The following is a 27,818-nucleotide window of genomic DNA, read 5'->3' as shown; positions in this document are numbered from 1 at the left end:
GAGCTTGCATCACAAAGCCCACCCTAAGCTGAGGAAGAGCTCCATTTTTCCTGGACAACAAGAAGAAAGCCACACACTTTAAAAATGAAAGCAGAAAACACTTTTGCCTTTATGCAAACTGCCATACAAGTGTTCTACTGCACACCTACACTCCAGCTGTGTCTGCCTTCCCCTCTACCTCTGCCTGTTCTCCACATGCTTCTCCTTTGCAGATGCTGCAGCCTGCTGGAGCTTTTGTCCCTAGCAGGCAGGCACTGCAAAAGGACCTGGATCCCCTACTCCCTATGCAAAGCCCCTCAACAGCAACGGCTGCACCCACCACAGCCAAGGCACAGCCCCTGTGCAGTGCGTTGCATCTCCTCCATGCTGCATCATTTTGCCACACAGACCACAGGGTTTACAAAGCTGCCAGAGCAGCTTGCACAGGCTGGGGAATGGGAGCTCCCCTTTATTTGTGCCAGCCATGGCAATGCTGCCACACTCTGACAAACCACAGCCAGAGCAGCTTTCCAGTCGACCTGCTGCATTTCCAGCAGGCAAAGGGTGAGGCTGCTGAGAAGCTTTGAAATCCCACCTTGCAGAAAGAGAAAGAAAGGAGTTTGTATCCCTGGAAGAGCTTTTTCCCCATGACAAATTTGTGAAGCCTCTCATAGCCACAAAAGCTGCTTCTTTCCCACATGCTTTGCTATTCCTGCTGTCAATAATTTCTAGCCAAAAGAACTGAGACATCAACTATGAGGAGGAAAGCACAAAGAGGCTTGACCTGAAATGGAAGTGACTGCTAGCCATTTTAGATGAGTTTCACATTTCCCACAGGAGAGGGCTATCAGGGCTCAGACACAACCTCAGTGATGGCCATTTCCAGGAACACTTCATTCTCTTCTACAGGAAGGAGCAGGCAGGACACCACCACATACAAAGCAAGACCTGAGCTCCCTTCAGCCACCACCGCCTAGCTGTGAGCTATTTTCCTTACTCCACAGAGCCAGTTTACTTTTTCCTGCCCATTTTTAACTCCATCCTCCTGCCACAATCCCTTCCTTCTACCAGAGCAGGTACTGAGAGCACCAGGGCTATAGTGTCTTAGAGTAGGGCTCGTTCCTCTGGGGGATTTTGCTGCTCCTTGCAGTTTAGAGAAGGGCTTGTGTTAGCCCTTACTACTTCAAGGCACTTCAAGGCAAGGTTGGACGTGGCACTTGGTGCCATGGTCTAGCCTTGAGCTTGGACTTGATGATCTGTGAGGTCTCTTCCAACCCTGATGATACTGTGATACTCTTACCCTCCAGCAATTAAGTCTGGGAAACAGACAAAAGCCATCAGCCACTAAGAAGTAGCTTAAATCCAAGATTTTTCTTCCAGGCAATGTGGGCACAACCAAGCTGAACCTCAGCTGGCCTTGTTACAAGAAGGTTAAACCAGATGGCATTCCAAGGTCCCTTCCAAATGGCATCACTCCATCATCTATCCACCTTTCAAGTGACCCAACTCATCTCATTTGTAAGGCTTTTAGAAGCATGACAGGCAAAGGCCATTTTTTTTTTTTAAATAAAAGTTTAATTCCTTCATCAGGTCTTAAGTTCAAACACAAATGCTGCTGAAAATCCTCATGCTGCTGCTCCAGTGTCCTGGTTTTTGGCTTTCAGGTGACTGGCAATGCAGCAGCAAGGACGCCCATACAGGAGGCAGGAATCAGACACTTGGTAGAGCTCAGTGCAGGATGCAAAGCAAAGAAGCAAGAGACACTTTCCAGACAAACACCAATGCTTATAGAAAAAGAAAAACCCTACACTGTAATAGAAATGTTAACATTGCCACAGGACAGGAGTTCTAGGGAGGGAGAGAAGTCCTCACTAAAAGGCACAACCGAAGAAGTACTTCCCTAGATCTTAACTAAGTCTTTCAGTTAGTTCCACTTACACCCCAGCCACATGCCTCTCAAAGCCATGCTGGTTACTCTAGCAAGTAATTCCAGGTTCCTCCTTTTCCCTTTTTCCTCTAGTCCAGCTCAAAAACAAACAATAGAGGAGTGCTTATAGAACCCAGAGCAGAAAACAGATTGGTCCATAACTTTGTGAGAGTCCAGGAGAGACCTAACCGTTTTACCTCACGATTGTCTGGTACAGTTACTAAGAATTCAAGTTTCAGATGATAATTATCACATCTGGGAGCCTCAGCCAGCTCTAGTTTTGGTTTTGTGGGTTTTTTGTCTTCTTTCAGGCACTTTCCTGCCTGACAGGTTGGTGTTAGATCTACAGTGTTCCCAGTACTATGTATCACGAGCCTCTTCAACCCATTGCTGTAAGCACTCATTAGCAGCATCAGGCCCACTCCAAGGCCTTCTTCAGGCTTTGTAGTCCTGCAATCTCCTGTGCTCCTTGGTTTAAAATCTTTTGCAAGGAGCTACACTTACAAGGCAAGGCAGGATGAGCAACCAGAATGGATCAGTAACTTACAGGACAGGATTGCAGGCAATGAGAGGCTAAAACAGCTGGACACAAAGCTCATATATACATTACTAAGTCACCCCAGTGTCTGAGCAGGCACTTGCTAGGTGCAACAACCAAGCTACTAGGGGATAAAGAGGCTCAGTTTACTACTGTACTGGTAAGAGAAGCAAGGATGTGCAGAGCAAGTCGAGGTGCAGCTGTGATACACAACTGAGCAGCCCTTTAACTGCTAGCAAAGCTAACAGTGAGCTGTGAAATTGAGGAACTGGGTTTGGCCACACTGGAAACTAAAGCACACAACCACCACGATTCCTCTACACAAAGAGAAGAATGCTGGTCCAGGATGCACCTTCACCATCCCATTAGCACAGCAAGGCAGTGCTGCAGACTGTGCTCTCCCCTTCACTTGGCTGTGTAGCATGCTAAAGGGCATTTAATTTCATCTGTAATTAAGTCAAGTCTGTCCTTTGGTGGAAGGAAGCTGTAGCAGAACCACCTCCCAAGTGTCCCCAAGGGCTTCATCTACGGTCAAGCTTGGCCAAGATCCAAGCTTTTCCCCATGACTCTTCAAGGGTTCCTGTCGAGCCTAGAGTGGTACAACAGCCAGCAGTCTACTGGGCTTTTGCTGTAGATCCAGATCAACATGTTTGGGAAGTAGAGCTCCCTAGGACAATTTAGTCACATGCCAGATCATCTAACCCTGCCCACAAACCCTCTCCCTCCCCCCCTCTTAAAATAATTGTGGCAATTAGCCATGTGTCAGTCCTGCTCTCCACAGATCTGCAGAATCCATGCTCATCAATACTACTGAGCCCTAAAGCACAGGGTTGCTGGTGGAGTTGGAGTGTTACAGAGATGAAGCTTCCCCTTCCAGCTTCCCAGTGTTGGGATCAGAGCCAGTAGGCCTGACTTAAGCAGGAGTAGCTGTGGAGAGCTGCACTGGAACAAGCAGAGTCTTCTACTGAACTTTACACCAAGCTGAACAACTTTTGGTTTTTAAAAAAAAGCCATACAAGCAGCAGCTGCCATCTGGTGTTATAAAGGGACATGGCTGAATAAGTAGGAGACAGATTCCCCATTATGAGTCCTCCTGATGGCCTCGGCAAGGATCATCGAGATGTCAATCACCTGGAGGGGGAAGAAAAAGGCATCAGCATCACTGAGAACAGACATGGAGCCCAGAAGAAGGGCTGGTGAGGCAGTAAGGGGAGTCTACACTCAGCATCCAAGCTTGTGTCACACCCAACACAGCTAAGTGACTTCTACACACAGGACTGAGGTATAGAATGACATGATCTGTTGGAAGGTAGGAGAGTCCTGCAGAGGGACCTGGCCAGGCTGGATGGGTGGGCAGAGGCCAATGGGATGAGCCTGAACAAGGCCAAGTGCAGGGTTCTGCTCTTTGGCCACAACAACCCCAAGCAGCACTACAGGCTGGGGACAGAGTGGCTGGAAAGCAGCCAGGAGGAAAGGGACCTGGGGGCACTGATGGATAGTAGGCTGAAGATGAGGCAGCAGTGTGCCCAGGTGGCCAAGAGAGCCAATGGCATCCTGGCCTGCATCAGGAGCAGTGTGGCCAGTAGGACAAGGGAGGTTATTCTGCCCCTGTACTCAGCCACACCTTGAGTGCTGTGTCCAGTTCTGGGCCCCTTAACTCAAGAGAGATGTTGAGGTGCTGGAAGGTGTCCAGAGAAGGGCAACAAAGCTGGTGAGGGGCCTGGAACACAAACCCTATGAGGAGAGGCTGAGGGAGCTGGGGGTGTGCAGCCTGCAGAGGAGGCTCAGGGCAGAGCTCATTGCTGTCTACAACTACCTGAAGGGACATTGTAGCCAGGTGGGGTTGGGCTCTTCTCCCAGGCAACCAGCAACAGAACATGGGGACACAGTCTCAAGTTGTGCCAGCGCAGGTCTAGGCTGGATGTGAGGAGGAAGTTGTTGGCAGAGAGAGTGATTGGCACTGGAATGGGCTGCCCAGGGAGGTGGTGGAGTGGCCGTGCCTGGAGGTGTTGAAGCAAAGCCTGGCTGGGGCACTTAGTGCCATGGTCTGGTTGACTGGCTAGGGCTGGGTGCTAGGTTGGACTGGATGATCTTGGAGGTCTCTTCCAGCCTGGTTGATTCTATGAACACTCTGAATATATTCTACATACAGCATTACAGGAATTATGTCACTGCTAATCTTGCTCAGGATGACACTTCACTGTCACCTTTCTTTGCTGAGACCCCCTAAGCCCACTCTGTTTACCCTGAGACTATCTTATTTGCTTTGTGTGCAGTCTAAATTGAGGCCAGATCACTTCCCCCGAGTCAGGAGGCTTTACCACCGCTGCCAGCAGCCTAACAAAGGCAAAGCTGCTGTGCTGCAGCTCAGCACCCAGTCACTGTGCTGGCTCCACCTGGTGGGGTAAACCCAGTTAACAGCAGGGAACAGCGAGTCTCAGTGAAACCCTCAGCTCTGAACTCCAGCAGCTAAATCATCTGAACTTCTAACCTTAGTGAGAAGCACCATGTTAACAGTGCATTAAGGAAAGTAACTGAAACTCCTATTTAACATTTTCTTTCTTCTGGATAGTTTGCCTCTTAAGGAAAGAGAAAAATCCAACAGCTCTAACTGGCAGACAGAGCAGGTAGAGCACGAGACAAGATAGATCCTTTAGTCTCAATTTCTCACAGGCAACATCAGAGGTTAGTGTAAGAGTGAAGTGTTATGTGAGAGCCAGAAAAACTACTGCACTGCAATTTTTTTGCTACAGCTGTTTACACTCTGGTTTTGCCTCCATGCCTGGGGAGCAGCTGAAGCACCAGGGATCTTTTAGATGTGCTCAGTGCAGGACCTGAACTTAGTGCCCAAAACAAAGCAACCCAACGGCAGTTTGCAACTAGCCCGTCACTCTAGAAAGCAGCTTACAATTCACTGTAGCTCCAACCAGGTGAGCTTCCTCTTCACTAGAATTCCAGCACAGGGATTCCACTCCTCTCATAACACAGTACTACCTGAGTTTCAGCTGCACAATTCACTCCCCAGAACTTCTCCAGGTGTCTGTGTCCCATATCTGCTGTGAAGCTAGTGCTGAGGAAGTCCTTGGCTGTGTGTATGTTATAGCAGTACCTGAAGCTTCTAATGGACCTATTATGCCTGAATGCTCAGGTCAAGCTGCAACATTCAGCTGTCCTTTAGCACAGGACATCCCCAAGTCCTGCCTAGCTCAAGCTGTACAGCCAACACTGCCAACAAGTCCAGTACCAACAAAACTGCTGTAAGTTCCAGCCAGTATCAGGAATTTTCTCACCACCAGCAGAACAGACAAGCACTTCTACTCCCCAGTAATGATAGAAGTAGATGCTCACCTGGATTTTGGGGCACTGTTTCATCTTGTCCTCCTGGGGTATTGTATTTGTGACTACAACTGCTTCAAAACAGGCGTTGTTGATTCGAGATATCGCTGGCCCCGAGAAGATCCCATGAGTTAAGATGGCATAAACCTTGGTGGCTCCAGCTGACACAAGCCTACAAGGGAAAGGAGGATGAGAAATCCTTAGCAGACATTAGTGCAGAGCACAAGCATGGAAGAAGACAATACAACATGCTCAGGGGACATGCTGCCTTTGATTCCCTCTTCTAGCCCATTACTGATTCAGAGGAGTAAGAGTAACAAAAACCTTGTTCATAACCCTGGGACATTTGTATCTCTGCCAACACAAGGCAGCAGATATTTCATGCTGAGTGTTGCATATGCTGGGTGTTGCTTGTGGAGAAGGCCTGAAAGACACTAAAGCTTACTTCTAACAAGAAGTCTGATGTGTGACTAAGTTGATGGACCAGACAGCACCAAGTTCTACCTAGCACAGTCACTGATGGCCTAGTGGAGGCATGCTTTGGACCCAAGCATGTCTCAAATACAGAACACAGTATGTTCTTCCAGTTATTTCCACTGGAAAGAACTTCACCAAGGCCTTTGACTTATTTTGTACTTCAGCCAGGCTTTTGACTGATTTAGCATAGGAGAACATCAAGAAACTGTGTTACTTTGTGAAACCTGACATGCAAATAATCTAATTAGCTTATCACACAGCATTGCAACTTACTCTATCATTGGAACTTATTACACAGCTATGGAAATGCCATGGGGCAACGAGTACAAGTTACTCCTGAGGAGTTTCTGACTGGAATGCAGAAGACAGTTTTTCACAATGAGATCACTTAGGCACTGGAATCACGTCCCAAAAGGAAGCAGTGGATTCCCCCCAGGCCAGCCAGTTTTAAGATTCAGCCTGCCAGGGTTCTGGGCCAGCTCATTTAATCTGCACTACTGTCTAGAAAGCTTGGACCAAATGATCCTTGCGGTCCTTTCTGACCTAGAATCCCATGATTCATTCTGATTGAGGAAAGAGCCAGACAGCCCTACTCACTTGTCTGCAGCATGACAGATGGTACCACATGTGTCTGCCATATCATCTACCAGAATGGCCACTCTGTCTTTCACATCACCCACCAGCACCATGCGATCCACCTCGTTGGCCTTCTTGCGCTCCTTGTGAATGAGGGCGAAGTCTACATTTAACCGATCTGCGATGGAGGTCACTCTGAAGAGAGAGCAGTTCATGGGATGAGACTGAACAAGGCCAAGGGCAGGGTTCTGCACTTGGGCCACAACAACCCCAAGCAGCGCTACAGGCTGGGGACTGAGTGTCTGGAGAGCAGCCAGGAGGAAAGGGAGCTGGGGGTACTGATAGAGAGTAGCTGAAGATGAGCCAGCAGTGTGCCCAGGTGGCCAAGAGAGCCAATGGCATCCTGGCCTGCATCAGGAACAGTGTGGCCAGCAGGACAAGGGAGGTTATTCTGCCCCTGTGCTCAGCACTGGTCAGGCTACACTTTGAGTACTGTGTCCAGTTCTGGGCCCCTCAATTCAAGAGAGATGTTGAGGTGCTGGAAGGTGTCCAGAGAAGGGCAACAAAGCTGGTGAGGGGCCTGGAACACAAACCCTATGAGGACAGGCTGAGGGAGCTGGGGGTGTGCAGCCTGGAGAAGAGGAGGCTCAGGGGTGACCTCATTGCTGTCTACAACTACCTGAAGGGAGGCTGTAGCCAGGTGGGGGGTGGCCTCTTCTCCCAGGCAACCAGCAGCAGAACAAGGGGACACAGTCTCAAGTTGTGCCAGGGGAGGTCTAGGCTGGATGTTAGGAGGAAGTTGTTGGCAGAGAGAGTGATTGGCATTGGAATGGGCTGCCCAGGGAGGTGGTGGAGGCACCCTCCCTGGAGGTGTTCAAGCAAAGCCTGGATGAGGCACTTAGTGCCATGGTCTGGTTGGCTGGCTAGGGCTGGGTGCTAGGTTGGACTGGATGAGCTTGGAGATCTCTTCCAACCTGCTTGATTCTATGATTCTAGCAAATCTCTTAAAAAACCCAAAAATTACTGAACACAAATGGACAGTGCAGTAAGAGAAGCTGACATGGCACTACAGCTCCCAAACAACAAACAGAAAGGACTGTACCACCTTAGTTTCCCTTCAAGCAGTCACACTGGGATCTCTGATCTAATCTCTCCCGATGATAGCCACCAGATGAAGATAAAACAGCTTATCATCCTGACCACTGTAAATTAATTTGCACTTAAAGCTGCACCAAGCTTTAATCAGCAAGCTTGGCAAATCTGGAGTGATCAGAATGCTTTGGAATTTGTCATCTTTCTAGCAGCATACTGGAAAGGCTTAAGTTGTGCCATGACAGGGATCTATGTGAGCATACAACTGTCATGCACTCAATGATCTCACAAGGACTGTAGCAGGAGTGCACATCCCATAAATCCAAGTCCACCACATCATGCTTACTTTGGTTAAAATGACCACAGAGCCACCTTACTAGAGAGACCTACACTTTATAGATAGGCCTCCTAGCCTTGGTAGATCAGGTCCAGCTCTGTCAGATTCCTATATGAGGCTGCTGAAACTAAATTGTTTACTGAAGTATTTAGTTTTTCAGTCTCTCCATAAAACACTGCATCAGCTGAGACTGACACATTTCAGGTTGAGTGGCTTTTGAAAAGGCTTTATCAGGAGTCAGACTACAGCTGGCTGACCTGGCATTGCATACACTGCACTCTGCAACTAGGTGCAGAAGTAGTTGATTATACCAAAGGTCTTCTCCAATACAGGGGCTACAACAAAGCTAAAGGAAGGCAGACAGTGACCTACAATAGCAGAATCTCTTGTGTGTGGAAGACATCTTTAACACTCTGAAGTATGTGAATCAGGTCAGCACATACCAACATTTTGGTGTGACAGCCCTGGATTAAAGAGTATGTCTGTGTCCTTTGCTCTTCACTGATGCTTACACAGAAGCACCAAAGAAAGGCCTGGTTTCTCCTAAGCAGCACCTGAGAGCATTCTGCATAAAGGTGGGAGCCAAGACTATCAAAGCAGAATTGTGCTACAAATGTCTTGGGGTTAGCTAGGATAGGGCTAATTTTCTTCACAAGAAGCTGGAAGGGGCTACAGCAAGGAGAGCCCATGGAAGCAGCAGTGGGCTGCTCAACCCCACACTGACATCACACCCACTGTGTAAGGGGGAGGCTGGCCAGGGCAGGAGAGCTGAGCTCTGCAGTCTGGTCAGGTATCCAGTGCAAAGAGCAGTGAGCTGAGTGCCACACAATTTATTATTACTGCTTTTTCTGGCTTTAGGAGGTTCTACTGAACTCTTCTTAGCTCAACCCATTGGGTCGATTCTCTTTCCCATCCCACAGGGAGAGCAGGCAGCCACACGGTGGGGTCAAAGTACAACAGCAACACCTGCTGCTGCTTTTTGGAAGGGAACCATTTATCTTCCTTGCTCTCAGGGAAGAGGAAGAGCAGCAGTGGGCTTAAGTTTCACTAGATTCAAACAAAGAGTATAAAGCAAGACAATGTCTCAGTAAGACTAAGCTTAATACTTCACTGCCTGGACAAAAGTGTTTGATTAACCAGCAGTGGTAACCTGTTATGGCACAGGGGTATGAGTTACAGGATTCCTTCTGTCAACCTGCATCATTGCCATTCTACAAAAACTTGAAGTTCTACTCCAAGGGATACAGTAACTGAGCAATTCCCACACAGCTGTACTCAGCACTGGTCGGGCCACATCCTGAGTACTTTGTCCAGTTCTGGGTCTCTCAATTTAAGACAGATGTTGAGGTGCTTGAATGTGTCCAGAGAAGGGCAGCAAGGCTGGGGAGGGGCCTGGAGCACAGCCCTGTGAGGAGAGGCTGAGGGAGCTGGGGGGGTGCAGCCTGCAGCAGAGGAGGCTCAGGGAAGAGATCACTGCTGTCTATAACTACCTGAAAGAAGGTTGTAGCCAGGTGAGGTTGGGCTCTGCTGCCAGGCACCCAGTGACAGAAGAAGAGGACACAGCCACAAACTGCAATAGGGCAGGTTTAGGTTGGACATAGGAAGAAATTCTTCACTGAAAGTGATTGGCATTGGGGTGGGCTGCCCAGGGAGGTGGTGGAGCCACTATTTCTGGAGATGTTTAAGAGGAGGCTGGCTGAGGCACTTAATGCCATGGTTTAGTTAATTAGAAGGGTTAGGTGATAGGCTGGACTCAATGATCCTAGAGGTCTTTTCCAACCTGTTTAATTCTGTGGTTCTGGAAGCTATTTAACTCTCCATGAAGCCCAATGAACTTTCTGAATATTCCCTAGGCAAAGTATCTGACCACTCTTTTTCCACAGACTGTCTCACAGAAGGCAAGCTGGCAGGGGGAGCATGTGCCTTAAGAATGAGGTCACACATCCCCTCAGCAATTCACACAGATACAGCAGCACCTCAGGCTAGCTGCCTGACAGCTCACCTCTTGGCTCCACCAGCATCTGGTGAAACAATGGTGCAGTTCTTCCACTCTGCAATATTCTCCTTGATCCATTTCAGTACAGCAGGCTCAGCATATAAGTTATCAACAGGGATATCAAAAAAGCCCTGCAAGGAAGATAACAGCAACAGATACAGCTGAAGGTAATGTTCAAAAGAGAAGCTGGAAGAAGCCTTCTATAGGATCAGGCAGGCAGCCACCACCCTTCCACAGCCTTCAAGCTTGCATCAGGAACAGCGTGGCCAGAAGGATAAGGGAGGTTCTTCTGCCCCTGTACTCAGCACTGCTCAGGCCACACCTTGAGTACTGTGTCCAGTTCTGGGCCCCTCAAATCAAGAGAGATGTTGAGATGCTGAACATGTCCAGAGAAGGGCAACAAAGCTGGTGAGGGGCCTGGAACACAAACCCTATGAGAAGCTGAGGGAGCTGGGGGTGTGCAGCCTGCAGAAGAGGAGGCTCAGGGCTGACCTCATTGCTGTCTACAACTACCTGAAGGGACATTGTAGTCAGGTGGGGGGCGGTGTCTTCTCCCAGGCAACCAGCAATAGAACAAGGGGACACAGTCTCAAGCTGTGCCAGGGGAAGTATAGGCTGGATGTTAGGAGGAAGTTGTTGGCAGAGAGAGTGATTGGCATTGGAATGGGCTGCCCAGGGAGGTGGTGGAGTCACTGTGCCTGGAGGTGTTCAAGAGAAGACTGGATGAGGCACTTGGTGCCATGGTCTGGTTGACTGGCTAGGGCTGGGTGCTAGGTTGGACTGGATGATCTTGGAGGTCTCTTCCAACCTGCCTGATTCTATGATTCTCTCCACTTCTCTCAAAGCAAGGGCAGCAGCCTTTGGGATACACTTAAAGAGCAATGCAAGAATACATCAAAACTAGAAATAGTTTATCAGCATAAATAACACTTCACATCTGACATGTTTACAACATGAAACTAGCTCTTCACCTAAGAGGCTGTAGAAAGCCAGCATCCAACACATTTCCAAAGCAGTCAGCTGCCTGTTTAAAGTCCATCTTTACAGCTCTGTACCTACTCTGTTTACATCCACAGGAACCCCACAGAAAAGGCATTTTGGTTCATTTGGTTTCAAATGAATGCAGCTGGCTTCACAACTTTACAGTGACCCAGCAGACTCCAGCAGGCAAACCTCAAAGGTCATGAAAAGCCACAAGTTAATAGTGGACAGGGAGTAATAAGCAGGAGTAGTGGGGGCTACTCTACAGGAATCCTTCAAGGTACAGGGATGAAAGATCCTTCCTATTCCTTCTACGCTCAGCAGCTACAAAACCCAGACTGAAACTAGCCAGATGCTGGAAATCTCACATACACAAATCAAATCATTCAGCTGAATCTCACCATGGCTGCTGGTGAAAGGTCAACCCTATGGCACACATCACTACTCTGAGCCTCTCAGGAAAGAGGTGACTGACTTGGGCTCTGTTATTTTATTTCATGGTCTTTCTCAAAGTTCTCTCAGCTGTGTCTCCATAGATTTTTAACATCTGAGACAAAGTGTTTGGGGGCAAATTAAACTGGAAGATACTTTATGAAGTATAACTTTCAACTTCACCAGCAGTAGGTATCTTACCCTTCTGGATTCAAAGTGTTTGCAGCAATACATTAAATAGCCTCCCCTTTGCCATACTCCTTTCAATTGCCCTGAGTTGATATTTCTTTCAGAAGTGGAAAGACACAGGACTGATAATCTAGCACTTGATGTCCCTCTCCTGGCAACCTGGTCTAGTTGAGGATGCCCTTGCTTACTGCAGGGGGGGTTGGACTACACAATCTTCACAGGTTCCTTCCAACTCAGGCCATTCTATGATTCTCCCACTCTTGCCACTTCAAAGCTTCAATTGTTCTGTTCACTAAGCCAGGAAAACTGAAAAATAACTTTCAGTTCACCTGCAGCTTGAGAGAGGACCAAATAAAACTTATGCAGAAGGGTGGCACTGAAGAGGTAAGTGAGACTGCCCACTTTGCCAGCAGCAAGCTATCCAAACTCCCACACCTGTGCCAGTACACCTGAAAGCACAGCTAACCCCAGGGCAGCAGTGTTACCAGCCAGTGTCACCAGCCAGTGTCAAACAGAGCACTCAGAGCACTGCTCCCTTCTCCCTGACAGAAAGCTCTACTAACACTCTTGATAAAGCCATTCTCCATCTCCACTTCCACAAAGGACCAGTTCAGAATGCACCACGTTGCACAGATCATTTACTAGCCAAACATTCATTTACACAAGACTGAAAATGCTTAGTCCCCAGAGAACAGCTCTCATTTCATTTGCAGATAAATCTATCTCCCTTTACTCCTCTAAATGATTCCACAAATCCCTTTCAGTCCCACATTCCCGAGTCCCAATCACTGCTGTGTGTAAAAAAAGGCAGACTGCTTGGAAGACTACAGGGCTGTGAAGAGGTTCAGACTGGAGCAAGCACTTCCCTATTTTTAGCTCCTACCTGAATCTGAGAGGCATGCAGGTCCATGGTGATGATATGATCTGCACCCGCTACAGACAGCATGTTTGCAACCAGCTTGGCAGAGATTGGAGCTCGACTCTGGCACAGAAAGAGAAAAAGTAGCATTTAAGACAAGTTCAGCAACTTCATTAAGACATCAGGTCTTCTAGGCACAGATTCACAAGCAGTTATTAGCAGGAGTGGTGGGTAACATCCCACCTTTTCATCAAATGGTGATTGCAGCTTGGTGTACTTTCAGCAAGAACTAGATCCTTATGGAAAGATGAGCTCTCAGTGCAACGCCTCAAAGCAATTCTTACCTTGTCCTTTTTGTCCTGCCGAGCATAAGGGAAGCAGGGAATGACAGCTGTGACTCTGCTGGCTGAAGCAATCTTACAGGCATTAATCATGATAAGGAGCTCCATCAGATTGTCATTGATCTCTCCACAGCCACTCTGCACAATGTAGACATCCTCCCCTCGAACACTCTCGCCAATTTCCACGCTGGGGACAGATGAGGAAAGGAGAGTCTGTATGCAAATACAAACCCAAGCAGCCATGCCACACGCCTGCAGAGCAACCGAAGCATTGCACTCCCAAGGCTCCATGGCTGACAGTGTCACACAATCAAGGATCGAGCAGGAACACTGTTGCTTATTTGCTCAGCAACTATTTTACAACGCTCAGTGATCAGATTTAATGGTTCAGGCAGTAAGGCTAAAAGCACACGGTGTGTGCTCTCAATTTCAACACAAGCTGAGCCTGTAAACACCCTGAAACAGGCCTTATTGCCCTGAAACAGACGTGCAACCAGCTCAGCTAAAAGCAGCAGCGTACAAAGGAAGCAAGAACGATGGCAGATTGGCACAGAAAGCCAAGCCAAACTTTTATCAGAAGCTATGCTGCAGCTGATTATTAGATTTAGTCAGAACAGCTATTTGCTGGCTTGAACAGAAAAGCCCTCCAGCAGTTCACTTTGGAAAGGCTTTTGGGGTTAATTTCCCCCTGGATGCAATGCACACTAATCCTTGCTGATGAAGGGCCTGAACACAAGCCAAAGGTCCTGTTTGCTGGCAGCAAGCCACCAGCTTCAACATGTGTATCAAGACACTGCACTAGAAGCAGCTGGAAGGAAAGCAGTGGTAGTTTTGAGGTTTCATCCAGGGCAATAGGAACAGATTAACAAGTGCTTTCAACATTTCAAGTTTGAAGAAGCCTGCCACAGATCTCTAAGCAAATAGAAGTGAGTCCACCAGGGACAAGGCTCTTCCACAGTTTCTTCTTGCACTGGAGATGCTGCAGACTGCTGCCACAAACTCCAGGAGCGAGTAGAGACCATCATCCACCTGCCTCCTAATGGCTTCACTTATAGAGCACCCCATATTTCTTACCTCCTCCTACATTCTTGCTGCCCACTACGCATTTATATTGCTACTGCATGATGACTTACAGCACACAACAAGCTCTCAGGTAGCATTTCAGCCAGGTTAACCTTTCAGAAACCCTTCAGTGTCTGAATTAACAGTAGGTGGCATTCAAGCATCATCTCTAACTGTAGTAATGGTCTAATGTTAAGTTGGTTGAAGGCATATATTATACAAAAATAGCAATTATTCTGCTAAAACAATCTTACTTTTGTGGAGAATCAGAGTCACCTGGGTTGGAAGTGACCTCTAATAGTGACCTACTCCAAACCCCCTACAGTGAGCAGGGACATCCTCAACTAGAACCCTGTCGAGCCTCACCTTGAGTATTACATCTTTAGTGATGATCTGGACGAGGTGATTTGAGTCCAGCATCAGTAAGTTTGCAGATGACACCAAGCTAGGAGCAGCTGTTATCTGCTGGGAAGTAGGAGAGCCCTGCAGAAGGACCTAGACAGGCTGGATGGGTGGGCAGAGGCCAATGGGATGAGATAGAACAAGGCCAAGTGCAGGGTTCTGCATTTCGGCCACAACAACCCCAAGCAGCACAACAGGCTGGGGACTGAGTGGCTGAGAGCAGCCAGGCAGAGAGGGAGCTGGGGGTGCTGGTAGAGAGTAGCTGAAGATGAGGCAGCAGTGCCCAGGTGGCCAAGAGAGCCAATGGCATCCTGGCCTGCATCAGGAACAGTGTGGCCAGAGGACAAGGGAGGTTCTTGTGCCCCTGTACTCAGCACTGCTTAGGCCACACCTTGAGGGTTGTGTCCAGTTCTGGGCCCCTCAGTTCAAGAGAGATGTTGAGGTGCTGGAAGGTATCCAGAGAAGGGCAACAAAGCTGGTGAGGGACCTGGAACACAAACCCTATGAGGAGAGGCTGAGGGAGCTGGGGGTGTGCAGCCTGCAGAAGAGGAGGCTCAGGGCAGAGCTCACTGCTGTCTACAACTACCTGAAGGGGCATTGTAGCCAGGTGGGGTTGGGCTCTTCTCCCAGGCAACCAGCAACAGAACAAGGGGACACAGTCTCAAGTTGTGCCAGGGGAGGTCTAGGCTGGATGTTAGGAGGAAGTTGTTGGCAGAGAGAGTGATTGGCATTGGAATGGGCTGCCCAGGGAGGTGGTGGAGTCACCGTCCCTGGAGGTGTTCAAGCAAAGCCTGGATGAGGCACTTGGTGTCATGATTTAGTTAACTGGATAGGGCTGGGTGCTAGGATGGACTGGATGAGCTTGGAGGTCTCTTCCAGCCTGGTTGATTCTATGATTCCAGGATCTCCAGGGATGAAGCCTCAAACACTCCTCTGGGCAGCCTGTCCCAGTGCTCAATCGCCCTCACAGCAAAGAACTTGTTCCTAACACCCAAACTCAATCTCCTCTAATTTCAAACCGCTGCCCCATGTCCTATCACTGCAGGCCTTCACAAACAGTCCATCTCTAGCCTTCTTGAAGGGTACTTCAGGTACTCACAGTATCAGTTTATTAGGGTAAGTAAGATGTCTGTTAGGTCTTAAGGTCACATTACCTGCTGACATAACTTAATGGGTAGCCAACTAGATAGATAAAGAGCAACCAGAGGCAAACAGCCTCTTTTTACAACTGTCCTCTGCAAGTCTTTGTACTACCTCTGAAGCTCTCAGTTGCAAGTAATACCCATGCAACAGCAACGTGATATTCTACATCCTATGTACATCCTGGATTCTCCTGAGGGAAAAAATACTGTCGCCAGAAGAAAGGATCATAGAATCAACCAGGTTGGAAGAGACCTCCAAGCTCATCCCATCCAACCCATCGCCCAGCCCTAGCCAGTCAACCAGACCATGGCACTAAATGCCTCATCCAGGCTTTGCTTCAACACCTCCAGGGACAGTGCCTCCACCACCTCCCTGGGCAGCCCATTCCAATGCCAATCACTCTCTCTGACAACAACTTCCTCCTAACATCTAGCCTAGACCTGCCTTGGCACAGCTTCAGGCTGTGTCCCCTTGTTCAACTGCCGGTTGCCTGGGAGAAGAGGCCACCCCCCACCTGGCTACAATGTCCCTTCAGGTAGTTGTAGACAGCAATGAGCTCTGCCCTGAGCCTCCTCTGCTCCAGGCTGCACACCCCCAGCTCCCTCAGCCTCTCCTCATAGGGTTTGTGTTCCAGGCCCTTCACCAGCTTTGTTGCCCTTCTCTGGACACCTTCCAGCACCTCAACATCTCTCTTGAATTGAGGAGCCCAGAACTGGACACAGCACTCAAGGTGTGGCCTGAGCAGTGCTGAGCACAGGGGCACAAGAACCTCTCTTGTCCTACTGGCCACAGTGTTCCTGATGCAGGCCAGGATGCCATTGGCTCTCTTGGCCACCTGGGCACACTGCTGCCTCATCTTCAGCTACTCTCTATCAGTAACCCCAGGTCCCTTTCCTCCTGGCTGCTCTCCAGCCACTCAGTCCCCAGCCTGTAGTGCTGCTTGGGGTTGTTGTGGCCAAAGTGTAGAACCCTGCACTTGGCCTTGTTAAATCTCATTCCCTTGGCCTCTGCCCACCCATCCAGCCTGGCCAGGTCCCTCTGCAGGGCTCTGCTACCTTCCAACAGATCCACACCTGCTCCTAGCTTGGTGTCATCTGCAAACTTACTGATGCTGGACTCAATCCCCTGCTCCAGATCATCAATAAAGATGTATACATGCTTAGTGTACTTCCCTAAATCAAGTTTTAGAAGTGCTGGGTAATTTTTAGCTTCTCCAAGCATGATGCTAGCAAGACTTCCAAAACACAGACATAAACCAGTATCAGTCTTAGGTTTCAGAGTCTTGGGAAAGCATAGGCTGCATGGCAGCAACTGCATCATGGGCTGCAAGATGGTGTCAGCCTCTGATCTTCCCTGAATAATTTTCTAAGTAAAAACTGATACTCCTCAGTACAGTTCAGATACACTTACAGATACACTCTAAGCACAAAACCGTCCAGAGTCAGGTCATCACAGCCTCGATTAGGCATGGAAAAGGCTAGCCAACGTGGGTTTAACCCCGGGGCGATGCATTCTCATCATCTCCTAGCTTCTGGGGTGATTTTGGGCAAGGTCTGGCTGGTGAATTCTGTCGCTCGGAGCAAACGGGTGACAAACCCTTTCCTGCAGGTACAGGCACACTACACACCGCAAGGCACGGCGCAATCGCTGTCCCGGCCAGCGCAGCAGACAGGTGAGCTTTAGTGGAGGCCGCCAGAGGCACGGCCCGGGCCGTGCAGCAGCCCCACACGCGGCCCAGCGCCGGGAGCTCTCCGGGGAGCACCGCAGGCCCGGCTTCCCCCACGCCAAACAGCAGCCCCTCAGGGCCCCGCCGCTCACCTGCGTGTGCCGCTGGGCCAGGCCGCTCGCTTCCGTTCCCTCCTACCCAGCACCCGGCCCAGCACCCAGAGGCAGGACCACGGTGCCCCGCAGAAAGGGGCTGCGGGCGGGTGGCTGCTTCAGCGGAGCCAGCGGCGCTGCACAGCGGCCCCGTCACTGAAAGACACCCACGGGAGACAGGGCTCCGACCGTGGCCCCTGCCCGGGGGCTGCGCAGCGGGTGCTGCCGGGCAAGTGTGGCATGCGTTGGAGGTCTCCAGCCCCGCAGGGCACAGGCGGGAGCGCCGAAAGGCAGCTTCCCAGCGTGGTTTCTGGCGAGCCGCCGCTCGCCCGGCGCCAGGCCGGGCCGAAGGGCCCAGCCCGCACTACAAACCCCAGCAGCCCCTTGCGCGGGGGGCAGAGCAAGCCCCAGCGCTGCAGCGCCCGAAGGCCCCCGGGAGCCGTAGTGCGGCCCCGCCCCGCTCACCACGTCTCCTGGTTGCTGAACTTCTTCGTGACCACCTTGCCCAGCTCCAGGCCGAGGCGGTCGGCGATCTTCTGGGACAGGTCCTGGTGCGAACTGCCGCTGAAGATCTTAATGTTGGGCATGGCGGCAGCGGCTCGGTCCTCCTCCGCGCTCCACTTGGCACCGCAACCGGCTGTCGCACGGGGCCCCAGCCGCCTCCTAGGCGAGGATGCGCAGGCCGAGCACAAGCTGTAGCAGCACGCACCTACTCCGCCATCTTACCCCTTCCCGCCCGCCGCGCGGCCCCTTTATAGACGCCTCGCCCCCGCGGACACGCCCCGGCGCGCTTCCCATTGGCTGCCAGGCGGCCAGGGGCGGGGCTCCCCGCGGGCCCGCAGTGGCGCGAAAGGCTGTGGGCGTGCCCCTCCCGCCTCGCCCTCCACCTCCGCAGCGGCCCCCGGGGTGCACGGGCCGAGGGACCCCCTCAGGAGGTGGGACGTAGGGCAGAGAGGAGGCCTGCGATTGGCCAGCGCGGCCGCAGCCAGAGCCGGCCGCCAGCCCTGCCCCGCGGGGCCCCTCCGGGAGGGACTCTCGTGATTGGCAGCGACCCCCGCTCCGCCACCCGCCCGGCGGCCATGATGGCTGCCCGCCCGCGGGGCCTCGCCGCGGGCACGCAGAGCGCAGCAGAGAAAATGGGCAGGCTCTCGCTGCAGAGCGCCGTTCCCCTGCTCCCCCGGCCGGCCCCCGACCTTGGCGGGCGAGGGTCCCCGTAGTGGCGGGGCCAGGGTTACCTCAGCATGCCAGAGTGCCCGTGTGTGCTGCCTTCTTCCTCCGCCGCCGGGGCCTGCCGCGCCTTCAGCAGGCGTCACCTCGGCGGGCTGCGCTAGCGCGGTGTAATGCAGCGCTCCGGTGACATGCGGCACGGGCGTCACTCTGCCCGGCCGCTGAGCCGCCGAGTCACAGTGTGCCGGCGTCACCTCGCCAGGCGCTGCACCCCTGAGCACCGGGCTCTGCCAGCGCCCCCTCGCCAGGCGCTGCACCCCCGAGCCGAGCTCTGCCAGCAACCCCTCGCCAGGCGCTGCACCCCCGAGCCGAGCTCTGCCAGCAACCCCTCGCCAGGCGCTGTACCTCCGGGGCGGGCTCTGCCAGCACCCCCTCGCCAGGCGCTGTACCCCCGAGCCGGGCTCTGCCAGCGCCCCCTCGCCAGGCGCTGCACCCCCGAGCCGAGCTCTGCCAGCGCCCCCTCGCCAGGCGCTGCACCCCCGAGCCGAGCTCTGCCAGCGCCCCCTCGCCAGGCGCTGCACCCCCGAGCCGAGCTCTGCCAGCGCCCCCTCGCCAGGCGCTGTACCCCCGAGCCGAGCTCTGCCAGCGCCCCCTCGCTAGGCGCTGTTCCCCCGAGCCGAGCTCTGCCAGCGCCCCCTCGCCAGGCGCTGTACCCCCGAGCCGGGCTCTGCCAGCACCCCCTCGCCAGGCGCTGTACCCCCGGGGCGGGCTCTGCCGGCGCCCCCTCGCCAGGCGGTGTGCCCCTGGGGCGGGCGGTGCTGGCGCCACGTCTGCGAGCCGTTGTACCCAGCGCCGCACATCACGCCACGGCTTCGCAGCGCCACGCCGCTGGATGCTGGCGGTGGGAACGAGTCGGGCTCCCGCAGCATCGCAGCCACATCTGTGCGCCTCCTCCCCGACAGAGCAAAGCCCCCGGGCCGTGGGGTGAGGCGCTGTGAGCCCCAGGGCTGGCGGTACCCACCGGCGGGGGGTGCCCAACGTTTCCCGTTTCTCTGTGAAGTTTTTTTTCACAGCGAATAGAGGTTGCCATGAAAGAAATGGTTTGCGACTTGTGCGGCGCAAACAAACCCAAGCGCCCGTCTGGAGGCTGCGCTGGCTCAAGGACAAGCGGGAGCTGCCTGCCCGACCAGCCGCACCCTGAGTGGCGGCTCTGAGCCCGGGGCTTGGGGCCGGTCCCCGGCTGCTAGCTTCAGAGGTCGGGCGGGGCCGTGCGCTGGCGTTTTCAAGTTGGAGCAAGTTTTCGCTTTTAGAAGGATCGTGCCTATCTTCTTCACTCGAACATCAAACCTTTTGCTTGTCTGGCAATCTGCGAGCCTGCAAAACCACCAGTAATTGACTGCCTCTGCCCTTCCCCTTCAAGCGTGCCATGCTCGGTAACCGACTGCATGTGCAAAGAGGGCAGTGGCTTTCACAGTATCACAGTGTCACAGTATCCCCAAGGTTGGAAGAGACCTCACAGATCATCAAGTCCAACCCTTTAGCACAGAGCTCAAGGCCAGACCATGGCACCAAGTGCCACGTCCAGTCCTGCCTTGAACAGCTCCAGGGACGGCGACTCCACCACCTCCCCGGGCAGCCCATTCCAGTGGCCAATGACTCTCTCAGGGAAGAACTTTCTCCTCACCTCCAGCCTAAATCTCCCCTGGCATAGCCTGAGGCTGTGTCCTCTTGTTCTGGTGCTGGCCACCTGAGAGAAGAGAGCAACCTCCTCCTGGCCACAACCTCCCCTCAGGTAGTTGCAGACAGCAATAAGGTCTGCCCTGAGCCTCCTCTTCTCCAGGCTAACCAATCCCAGCTCCCTCAGCCTCTCCTCGTAGGGCTGTGCTCAAGGCCTCTCCCCAGCCTCGTTGCCCTTCTCTGGACACGCTCAAGCATCTCAATGTCCCTTTTAAACTGGGGGGCCCAGAACTGGACACAGCACTCAAGGTGAGGTCTAACCAGTGCAGAGTACAGGGGCAGAATGACCTCCCTGCTCCTGCTGCCCACACCATTCCTGATGCAGGCCAGGATGCCACTGGCTCTCTTGGCCACCTGGGCACACTGCTGGCTCATGTTCAGGTGGGTATCAATCAGCACCCCCAGATCCCTCTCTGTCTGGCTGCTCTCAGCCACTCTGACCCCAGCCTGTATGGGGTTGCTGTGGCCAAAGTGCAGCACCCTGCACTTGGAGCTATTGAACTCCATCCCCTTGGACTCTGCCCATCTGTCCAGGCAGTCAAGGTCCTGCTGCAGAGCCCTTCTGCCCTCCAACCCAGCCACATCTGCCCCCAGCTTGGTGTCATCTGCAAACTTGCTGCAAACTCAGTCAGATCAAAACATCCTGACAGCTATAAGCAACAATTTCTGCACTCGTGCTCGGAGTTTGCAGTTCTGCCTGCAATTTTCATTCTCTGTTGGAATGGAAATAGCCTTTGGCCACATTTTGAGATAAAAAATATCACCATTGTGATGGTTACCCCGAATTGCAAATAGAGAGATGTTTATGCCTTCTGGATCATGGTTAGAAGGTAAATGGTTACTATTTTAACAGTCCATTTCATTTCAGAGGGGGTTTTATTTTTTGACATTTATAATCAGGGTTTTGCACCTAATTCTATAATTACTCCCCCTGGGAACTTTCAGCCTGCATGTGACTATATTATGTGGATTAATTTAGCCTTTGCAAGGAGGGAAAAAAAAAGAGAAACATTGTATTTAAAGGGTTTTAAGTACACTGAATAAGGGACAAACTGTTTCTCCACACTTTGCATGCATTCATGTGATTTCCACTCGTTTTAACTGACTGGCCTCATAGACAACAAACTCCTGCAATGCATTGTAAGTTACTGCTTTGAGTCTGTCACAATTCCCCCAGAAGAAATAGTGCACAATTCACAGGGGCTGCCCACATCTTCTTCATTCTGGATTGCAACTATCCTGGCTCAAGATGCCGCTGCTGTTTATCCCCAGAAGCCATCAAACGAATGATAGGCTTGGAGGAGGTTTTCTCTGACTCTTTGTAGGGTGTCACTGCTCTCGTCAGACCCCACCTGGAGGACTGTGTGCAGTTCTGGAGCCCCCCACACAAGAAGGACTTCAAACTGGTAGAGCAAGTCCAGAGCATGCCACGAGGATGATCAGAGGGCTGGAGCAGCTCTGCCAAGGCTACAATCACAGTATCACAGTCTCACAGTATCACCAAGGTTGGAAGAGACCTCACAGATCATCAAATCCAACCCTTTACCACAGAGCTCAAGGCCAGACCATGGCACCAAGTGCCACGTCCAGTCCTGCCTTGAACAGCTCCAGGGACGGCGACTCCACCACCTCCCCGGGCAGCCCATTCCAGTGTCCAATGACTCTCTCAGGGAAGAACTTTCTCCTCAGCTCCAGCCTAAATTTCCCCTGGTGTAGCTTGGGGCTGTGTCCTCTCGTTCTGGTGCTGGCCACCTGAGAGAAGAGAGCAACCTCCTCCTGGCCACAACCTCCCCTCAGGTAGTTGTAGACAGCAATGAGGTCTGCCCTGAGCCTTCTCTTCTCCAGGCTAACCAATCCCAGCTCCCTCAGCCTCTCCTCGTAGGGCTGTGCTCAAGGCCTCTCCCCAGCCTCGTTGCCCTTCTCTGGACACGCTCAAGCATCTCAATGTCCCTCCTAAACTGGGGGGCCCAGAACTGAACACAGCACTCAAGGTGTGGTCTAACCAGTGCAGAGTACAGGGGCAGAATGACCTCCCTGCTCCTGCTGGCCATACCATTCCTGATGCAGGCCAGGATGCCACTGGCCCTCTTGGCCACCTGGGCACACTGCTGGCTCAAATACAATAGTTGGGGCTCTTCAGTCTGGAGAAGAGAAGGCTTCCAGTGTCTGAAGGGGACCTACAGGAAGGCTGGGGAGGGGCTATTGATGAGGTCTTGTAATGACAGGACAAGGGGGAATGGGTTTAAACTGGCAGAGGGGAGATTCAAACCAGATGTTAGGAAAGGGTTCTTTACAGTGAGGGTGGTGAGACTGGAAAAGGTTGCCCAGGGAGGCTGTGGATGCTCCCTCCCTGGAGGTGTTCAAGGCCAGGTTGGATGAGTGGGAGGTGTCCCTGCCTATGGTGGGAGGTTGGAACTGGCTGATCCTTGAAGTCCTTTCCAACATAAACTATTCTGTGACTCTATAATTAAACTTGTGAGTTTATGGTCATTAATTCCCATAGTTAGGGAACTGGAAAACGTGTAACAATGGACATTAATTCCCACATTTAGGGAAGTGGAACATCAACCCATGGTCCTTTTGAAGGGGGTTTTCTTTGGTGTAACTGCAGCAGCTTAGGAAATGCTGTGCCACACAGCAAATCCAGGCAATGAGAAAGGAAGAAGACAGCCTTTTCTTTCTGATTTCTTGTTAAATCTTGTTCATCTTAATAACACAGAAGTTTAACTTCACTATGAGATGACTTTCTGGTGATTCAAGTGACACCTCCTCTGCCATATTCTTGCACAAAATCCACCTCACTGTAACTGTTCCCTACTAATGACTCCTGAACTTTTGTCTGGAGGACACCTGAGAAAATCTGGCAATTTTGTTGGTGTTCTTTTCTGTGGACCTTTCACAGTTCACAGCATTTATTTCAGCTGCTAGTCTGAGATAACTGCAAGCTTGCAATAGTTGTTCTGGACACCGTTTCTAAGTGATAAAGCTATCAAGTCTAAAAAGCACTTCAAGGCCAGTTCTCCCTGCAAAACACAGACTACAGAAGGTTTGTGGCTGCTGTTGCAGTTTGAAGAATTTGGAAGATAACTAACTTCTTTCCAGTCCCCAAAATATTTGGATTTGGGTTTGAAACACTTGCTTGAGTCTTGGTTTAAATTCCATTCCCCCTGGCCCATGCACTTGAGTGCCTCTGTGCATCGACAGCCTTCTTCCAGTGTGTGAACCTAAGGCTAAAGGCAGAAGATCATAGAATCATGGAATGGTTTGGGTTGGAAGGGACCTCCAGAGGTCATCTAGTCCAACCCCCCCACATTAAAACATGTGAATTAGACCTCTCATTGACAAACTCTGAGTCCCCCCTGTGAAGGGCTTTTGAAGAAGCATGTCTGTTAGTTTCCTCCTGGAATCATGGAGATGGGATTTGCAGGAGAGAAAAATCTGACAGAAGATGAAATAAGGGAGGGGGGCTGAAAGAGAAATGGATGCCAAAAAGGCCAAGTGCAAGGTCCTAAAGGAAAGTGGATGCCAAAAAGCCAAGTGCAAGGTCCTAAAGGAAAGTGGATGCCAAAAAGCCAAGTGCAAGGTTCTAAAAGAAAGTGGATGCCAAAAAGCCAAGTGCAAAGTCCTAAAGGAAAGTGGATGCCAAAAAGCCAAGTGCAAGGTCCTAAAGGAAAGTAGATGCCAAAAGGCCAAGTGCAAGGTCCTAAAGGAAAGTGGATACCAAAAAGCCAAGTGCAAGGTCCTAAAGGAAAGTGGATGCCAAAAAGCCAAGTGCAAGGTCCTAAAGGAAAGTGGATGCCAAAAAGCCAAGTGCAAGGTTCTAAAGGAAAGTGGATGCCAAAAAGCCAAGTGCAAGGTCCTAAAGGAAAGTGGATGCCAAAAAGCCAAGTGCAAGGTCCTAAAGGAAAGTGGATGCCAAAAAGGCAAGTGCAAGGTCCTAAAGGAAAGTAGATGCCAAAAAGCCAAGTGCAAGGTCCTAAAGGAAAGTGGATGCCAAAAAGCCAAGTGCAAGGTCCTAAAGGAAAGTGGATGCCAAAAAGCCAAGTGCAAGGTCCTAAAGGAAAGTGGATGCCAAAAAGGCAAGTGCAAGGTCCTAAAGGAAAGTAGATGCCAAAAAGCCAAGTGCAAGGTCCTAAAGGAAAGTGGATGCCAAAAAGCCAAGTGCAAGGTCCTACAGGTTCTACACCTTGGTTTGGGTAATCCCAGGTGTAAATATAGGCTGGGTGAGGAGTGGCTTGAGAAAGGTTTTGAGGAGAAGAACTTGTGGGTGTCAGTTGGTGGGAAACCGAGCGTGAGCTGGCAGTGGTTGCTTGCAGCCCAGAAGGCAAACGTGTCTTGGTCTCTACCAAAAGAAGTGTGAGGGAGGTGATTCTGCCTCTCTGCTGTGCTCTGGTGAGACCCCACCTGCAGCACTGCATCCAGTTCTGGTGTCTCCAGCATAAGAGGCACATGGAACTGCAGGAGTGGGTCCAGATAAAGATGATCAGAGGGCTGGAGCACCTCCCTTATGAGTACAGGCTGAGAGAGTTTGGGCTGTTCAGCCTGAAGAAGAGAATGCTCTGGGGAGACCTTAGAGCAGCCTTCCAGTACCTGAAGGAGGCTACAGGAGAGCTGGAAAGAGACTTTTCACAAGGGCTTGTAGTGATTGGACAAGAGGGGCAATGACTTTGAGTTCCAAGAGGGCAGATTTAGACTGGAGACTTGGAAGAAACTGTTTCCAGTGAGGGTGGGGGGCCACGGGCACAGGTTGCCAGTGTCTCAGGCAAGGGAGGTTGTGGATGCTCCCTCCCTGGAGGTGTTCCAGGCCAGGCTGGGTGAAGCCTTGAGCAAGTTGGTCTAGTGGAAGGTGTCTCTGCCCATGGCAGAGGGTTTGGAACTGGATGATCTTTAAGGTCCCTGCCAACCTAAACCATTCCTTGTCTACTCATGCCCAGGTACAGAATTACACATCCTGGCACAGAAAACCCTTTGGAGAAGCTTCCTGTCATGTGCACAGACTATTTGCATCGACACTAAAGGTTGGGTGATGTAAATAAGCAGAGATACCTTCCTTCCCTGTCAGATGCCCAACTAAAGCCACGGATGTCCCAGGCAGCTCCACCCTGTTTGCCTACGTGAGGCATTTGGCAGGATGTTTTGCAGAGGAATCCAGACGCTGTGCTTTAAGTGAGGATAAAATGTAGACATTACTCATTTCCATGTGGCTGTCAGCTCCCTTGGGCATGGGGAAAGCAGCAGTGGGGCCCAGCTATTCAGCTTGCCCTGCTGTTGTATCTGGGGATGCTGTGATTCCTGTGTAGTGTTGCCAGGACCTTGGAGAGGATGGAAATCCCGACAGGAGAATGTGGCCACTACGTGGTGGGGATTAGAGTTCAAAGTGCTTTAAACCACGGTGCCCACTTGTTGTCTCCAGCTGACAACGAACAGCAAAGTCCACAGAGACACAAGCAGTTTTACTCAGACTTGTCTTGGGACTACTGCTTGAGGGCTGCTGATTTTCCAGCTCCTCATTTTGAGACTTGAACCCCTCTTATCCAGGTCTTCTCATGTGCATTACAGGGACCAGTGATGATTCGTTTTTTTGTTCCTTTTCTGTCCATTGTCACTGATAGAGCCCTGGTGAGGACTCCTTGGGAGTGGAGGTTAAATTCAGAGATTAAAGAGAGAGCAGACTATGATAGGAGTACAGGGACATCAGATGGTCATAAATGCATGTTGTGGCTGAGCAATGCTGATGGGAACCGTGAAGGCCCTGGATAAAATCTCCATCAGCTGTGATGCTGTAGCAAAAAAACTCAGGCAGAAGGCAGTGTGGGGACATCAGTTCCTGCTGGCACTGTTCTGAGAGGGTGCTGAGGCTGGGTAACCACCTGCCACATTCAGGTAGATTGCTCTGGAGGGAGGAGATGGAGAGAAATGGATTTACCTTTATGCACACACACCTGCAAAACAATCTTGTCCTTTTCTGAGAACTGCAGACTTTGGTTAACTTGCCTGGGACAGTGGCTTTGGGCTGAAGAAATGCTGATGCTAAACGAGGGCGAGGCAGTCTGCAGGTAGGATCATAGGATCATAGAATCAAGCAGGTTGGAAGAGACCTCCAAGCTCATCCAGTCCAACCTAGCACCCAGCCCTAGCCAGTCAACCAGACCATGGCACTAAGTGCCCCAGCCAGGCTTTTCTTGAACACCTCCAGGCACGACCACTCCACCACCTCCCTGGGCAGCCCATTCCAATGCCAATCACTCTCTCTGACAACAACTTCCTCCTAACATCCAGCCTAGACCTCCTCTGGCACAACTTGAGACTGTGTCCCCTTGTTCTATTGCTGGTTGCCTGGGAGAAGAGACCAACCCCAGCTGGCTACAGCCTCCCTTCAGGTAGTTGTAGACAACAATGAGGTCTGCCCTGAGCCTCCTCTGCTGCAGGCTGCACCCCCCCAGCTCCCTCAGCCTGTCCTCACAGGGCTGTGCTCCAGGCCCCTCCCCAGCTTCACTGAGCAGTTTACCAGCAGGTAACCCAAGTGGACAGTGAAATGGGAACTGGACTTGGAAAAAAAGATACATTTCCTTCAAATTCCTTGTGGTGTGTAACTGAGGTGAAGATTTTTGCATCATTCAAAACCATTCACAAGGACATCTCCTTTAGGAGTATTTACAAGTACCCAACAGAGTCAGGCTGCTGATATGGTCCTGCTCTGGCAGAGGGATTTGACTCGAAGATCTCCAGAGGTCCCTCCCAACTCCTAGCATCCTGCCATCCTGTGACAACACCTGAAAGATGAGTACAGCAATGATAATCCTTCTCAGCTAACATACCGGTGTGGCTCATCCCTGCACACTGGCTGGTCCTGGAGCACCTGTTTCCTCTGCAATAACTGTGCTGTGAAGAAAGAATTCCTTCCTGCTGGGGTGCTGATTGCCCACTAGATGGTACTAGGCATCGACTCTGAAACTGCTGACTGAACTGCCTGCTGTCAGTAATGTTTTCAGGCTCTGAGGGTTGTTGGAAAGCATCGACTTTTCCATGGGTTTTCTTTTTTCTGGGGGGATCCATATCCAGCTTTACAAATAGGGGGATTTTGTCTCCTTCAGCATCATCATTGGTTAGTTCAGACTGGGAAGTGGTGTGATGTAGATTAAAGTAATGAGCCTGGAGGCACAGAGACCATGTACGAGTCTTGACTGCTGGTGCCTTTGCTTTAGACCACACATGCAGCTTCAGTACAGAGAAATCACAGCATCACAGAACGTTAGGGGTTGGAGGGGACCTCCAAAGATCATTGAGTCCAACCCCCCTGCCACAGCAGGATCACCTAGCACAGGTCACACAGGAACACATCCAGGCAGGTTTTGAAAGTCTCCAGAGAAGGAGACTCCACAACATGATCTCTGTTCCAGTGCTCCAGCATTCTCACAGCAAAGAAGTG

At 51.4% G+C, this 27,818-nt stretch overlaps 1 protein-coding gene across 3 annotated transcripts; it reads right to left on the bottom strand.

Moving 5' to 3' along the window:
- Positions 1-1,531: 1,531 nt before the first annotated feature.
- On the bottom strand, positions 1,532-18,930 carry PRPS1 (phosphoribosyl pyrophosphate synthetase 1). Of its 3 annotated transcripts, XM_064159632.1 has the most exons (8): positions 18,721-18,923; positions 17,951-18,148; positions 13,064-13,247; positions 12,744-12,842; positions 10,265-10,389; positions 6,855-7,028; positions 5,793-5,952; positions 1,532-3,575 (listed from the first exon to the last, which is right to left on the bottom strand). In XM_064159632.1, the coding sequence occupies exons 1-8, from the start codon at positions 18,726-18,728 to the stop codon at positions 3,483-3,485; spliced, it is 1,041 nt and encodes a 346-aa protein (XP_064015702.1). In that variant the 5' UTR covers positions 18,729-18,923; the 3' UTR covers positions 1,532-3,482. The 3 variants fall into 3 exon arrangements, with proteins under 3 accessions (XP_064015702.1, XP_064015703.1, XP_064015705.1); XM_064159633.1 differs by lacking the exon at positions 6,855-7,028 and having other exon boundaries at positions 18,721-18,930; XM_064159635.1 differs by lacking the exons at positions 17,951-18,148; positions 18,721-18,923 and adding an exon at positions 17,486-17,582.
- Positions 18,931-27,818: the final 8,888 nt, after the last annotated feature.

The sequence above is a fragment of the Pogoniulus pusillus genome, chromosome 19, assembly GCF_015220805.1.
Source record: "Pogoniulus pusillus isolate bPogPus1 chromosome 19, bPogPus1.pri, whole genome shotgun sequence".
Classification (NCBI taxonomy): Eukaryota; Metazoa; Chordata; class Aves; order Piciformes; family Lybiidae; genus Pogoniulus; species Pogoniulus pusillus.
The sequence above is the reverse complement of the archived record's forward strand: the minus strand, read 5'-3'. Positions and strand labels throughout refer to the sequence as shown.

What these genes read in the sequence shown, in the direction of transcription:
- PRPS1 (XM_064159632.1), bottom strand. An exon ending in GGCAGGACAAAAAGGACAAG is followed by an intron (nt 12,843 to 13,063) that starts GTAAGAATTGCT and finishes TTTCTGTGCCAG; the next exon opens with AGTCGAGCTCCAATCTCTGC. An exon ending in ATCTGTCATGCTGCAGACAA is followed by an intron (nt 5,953 to 6,854) that starts GTGAGTAGGGCT and finishes TTTCCCTTGTAG; the next exon opens with GCTTGTGTCAGCTGGAGCCA.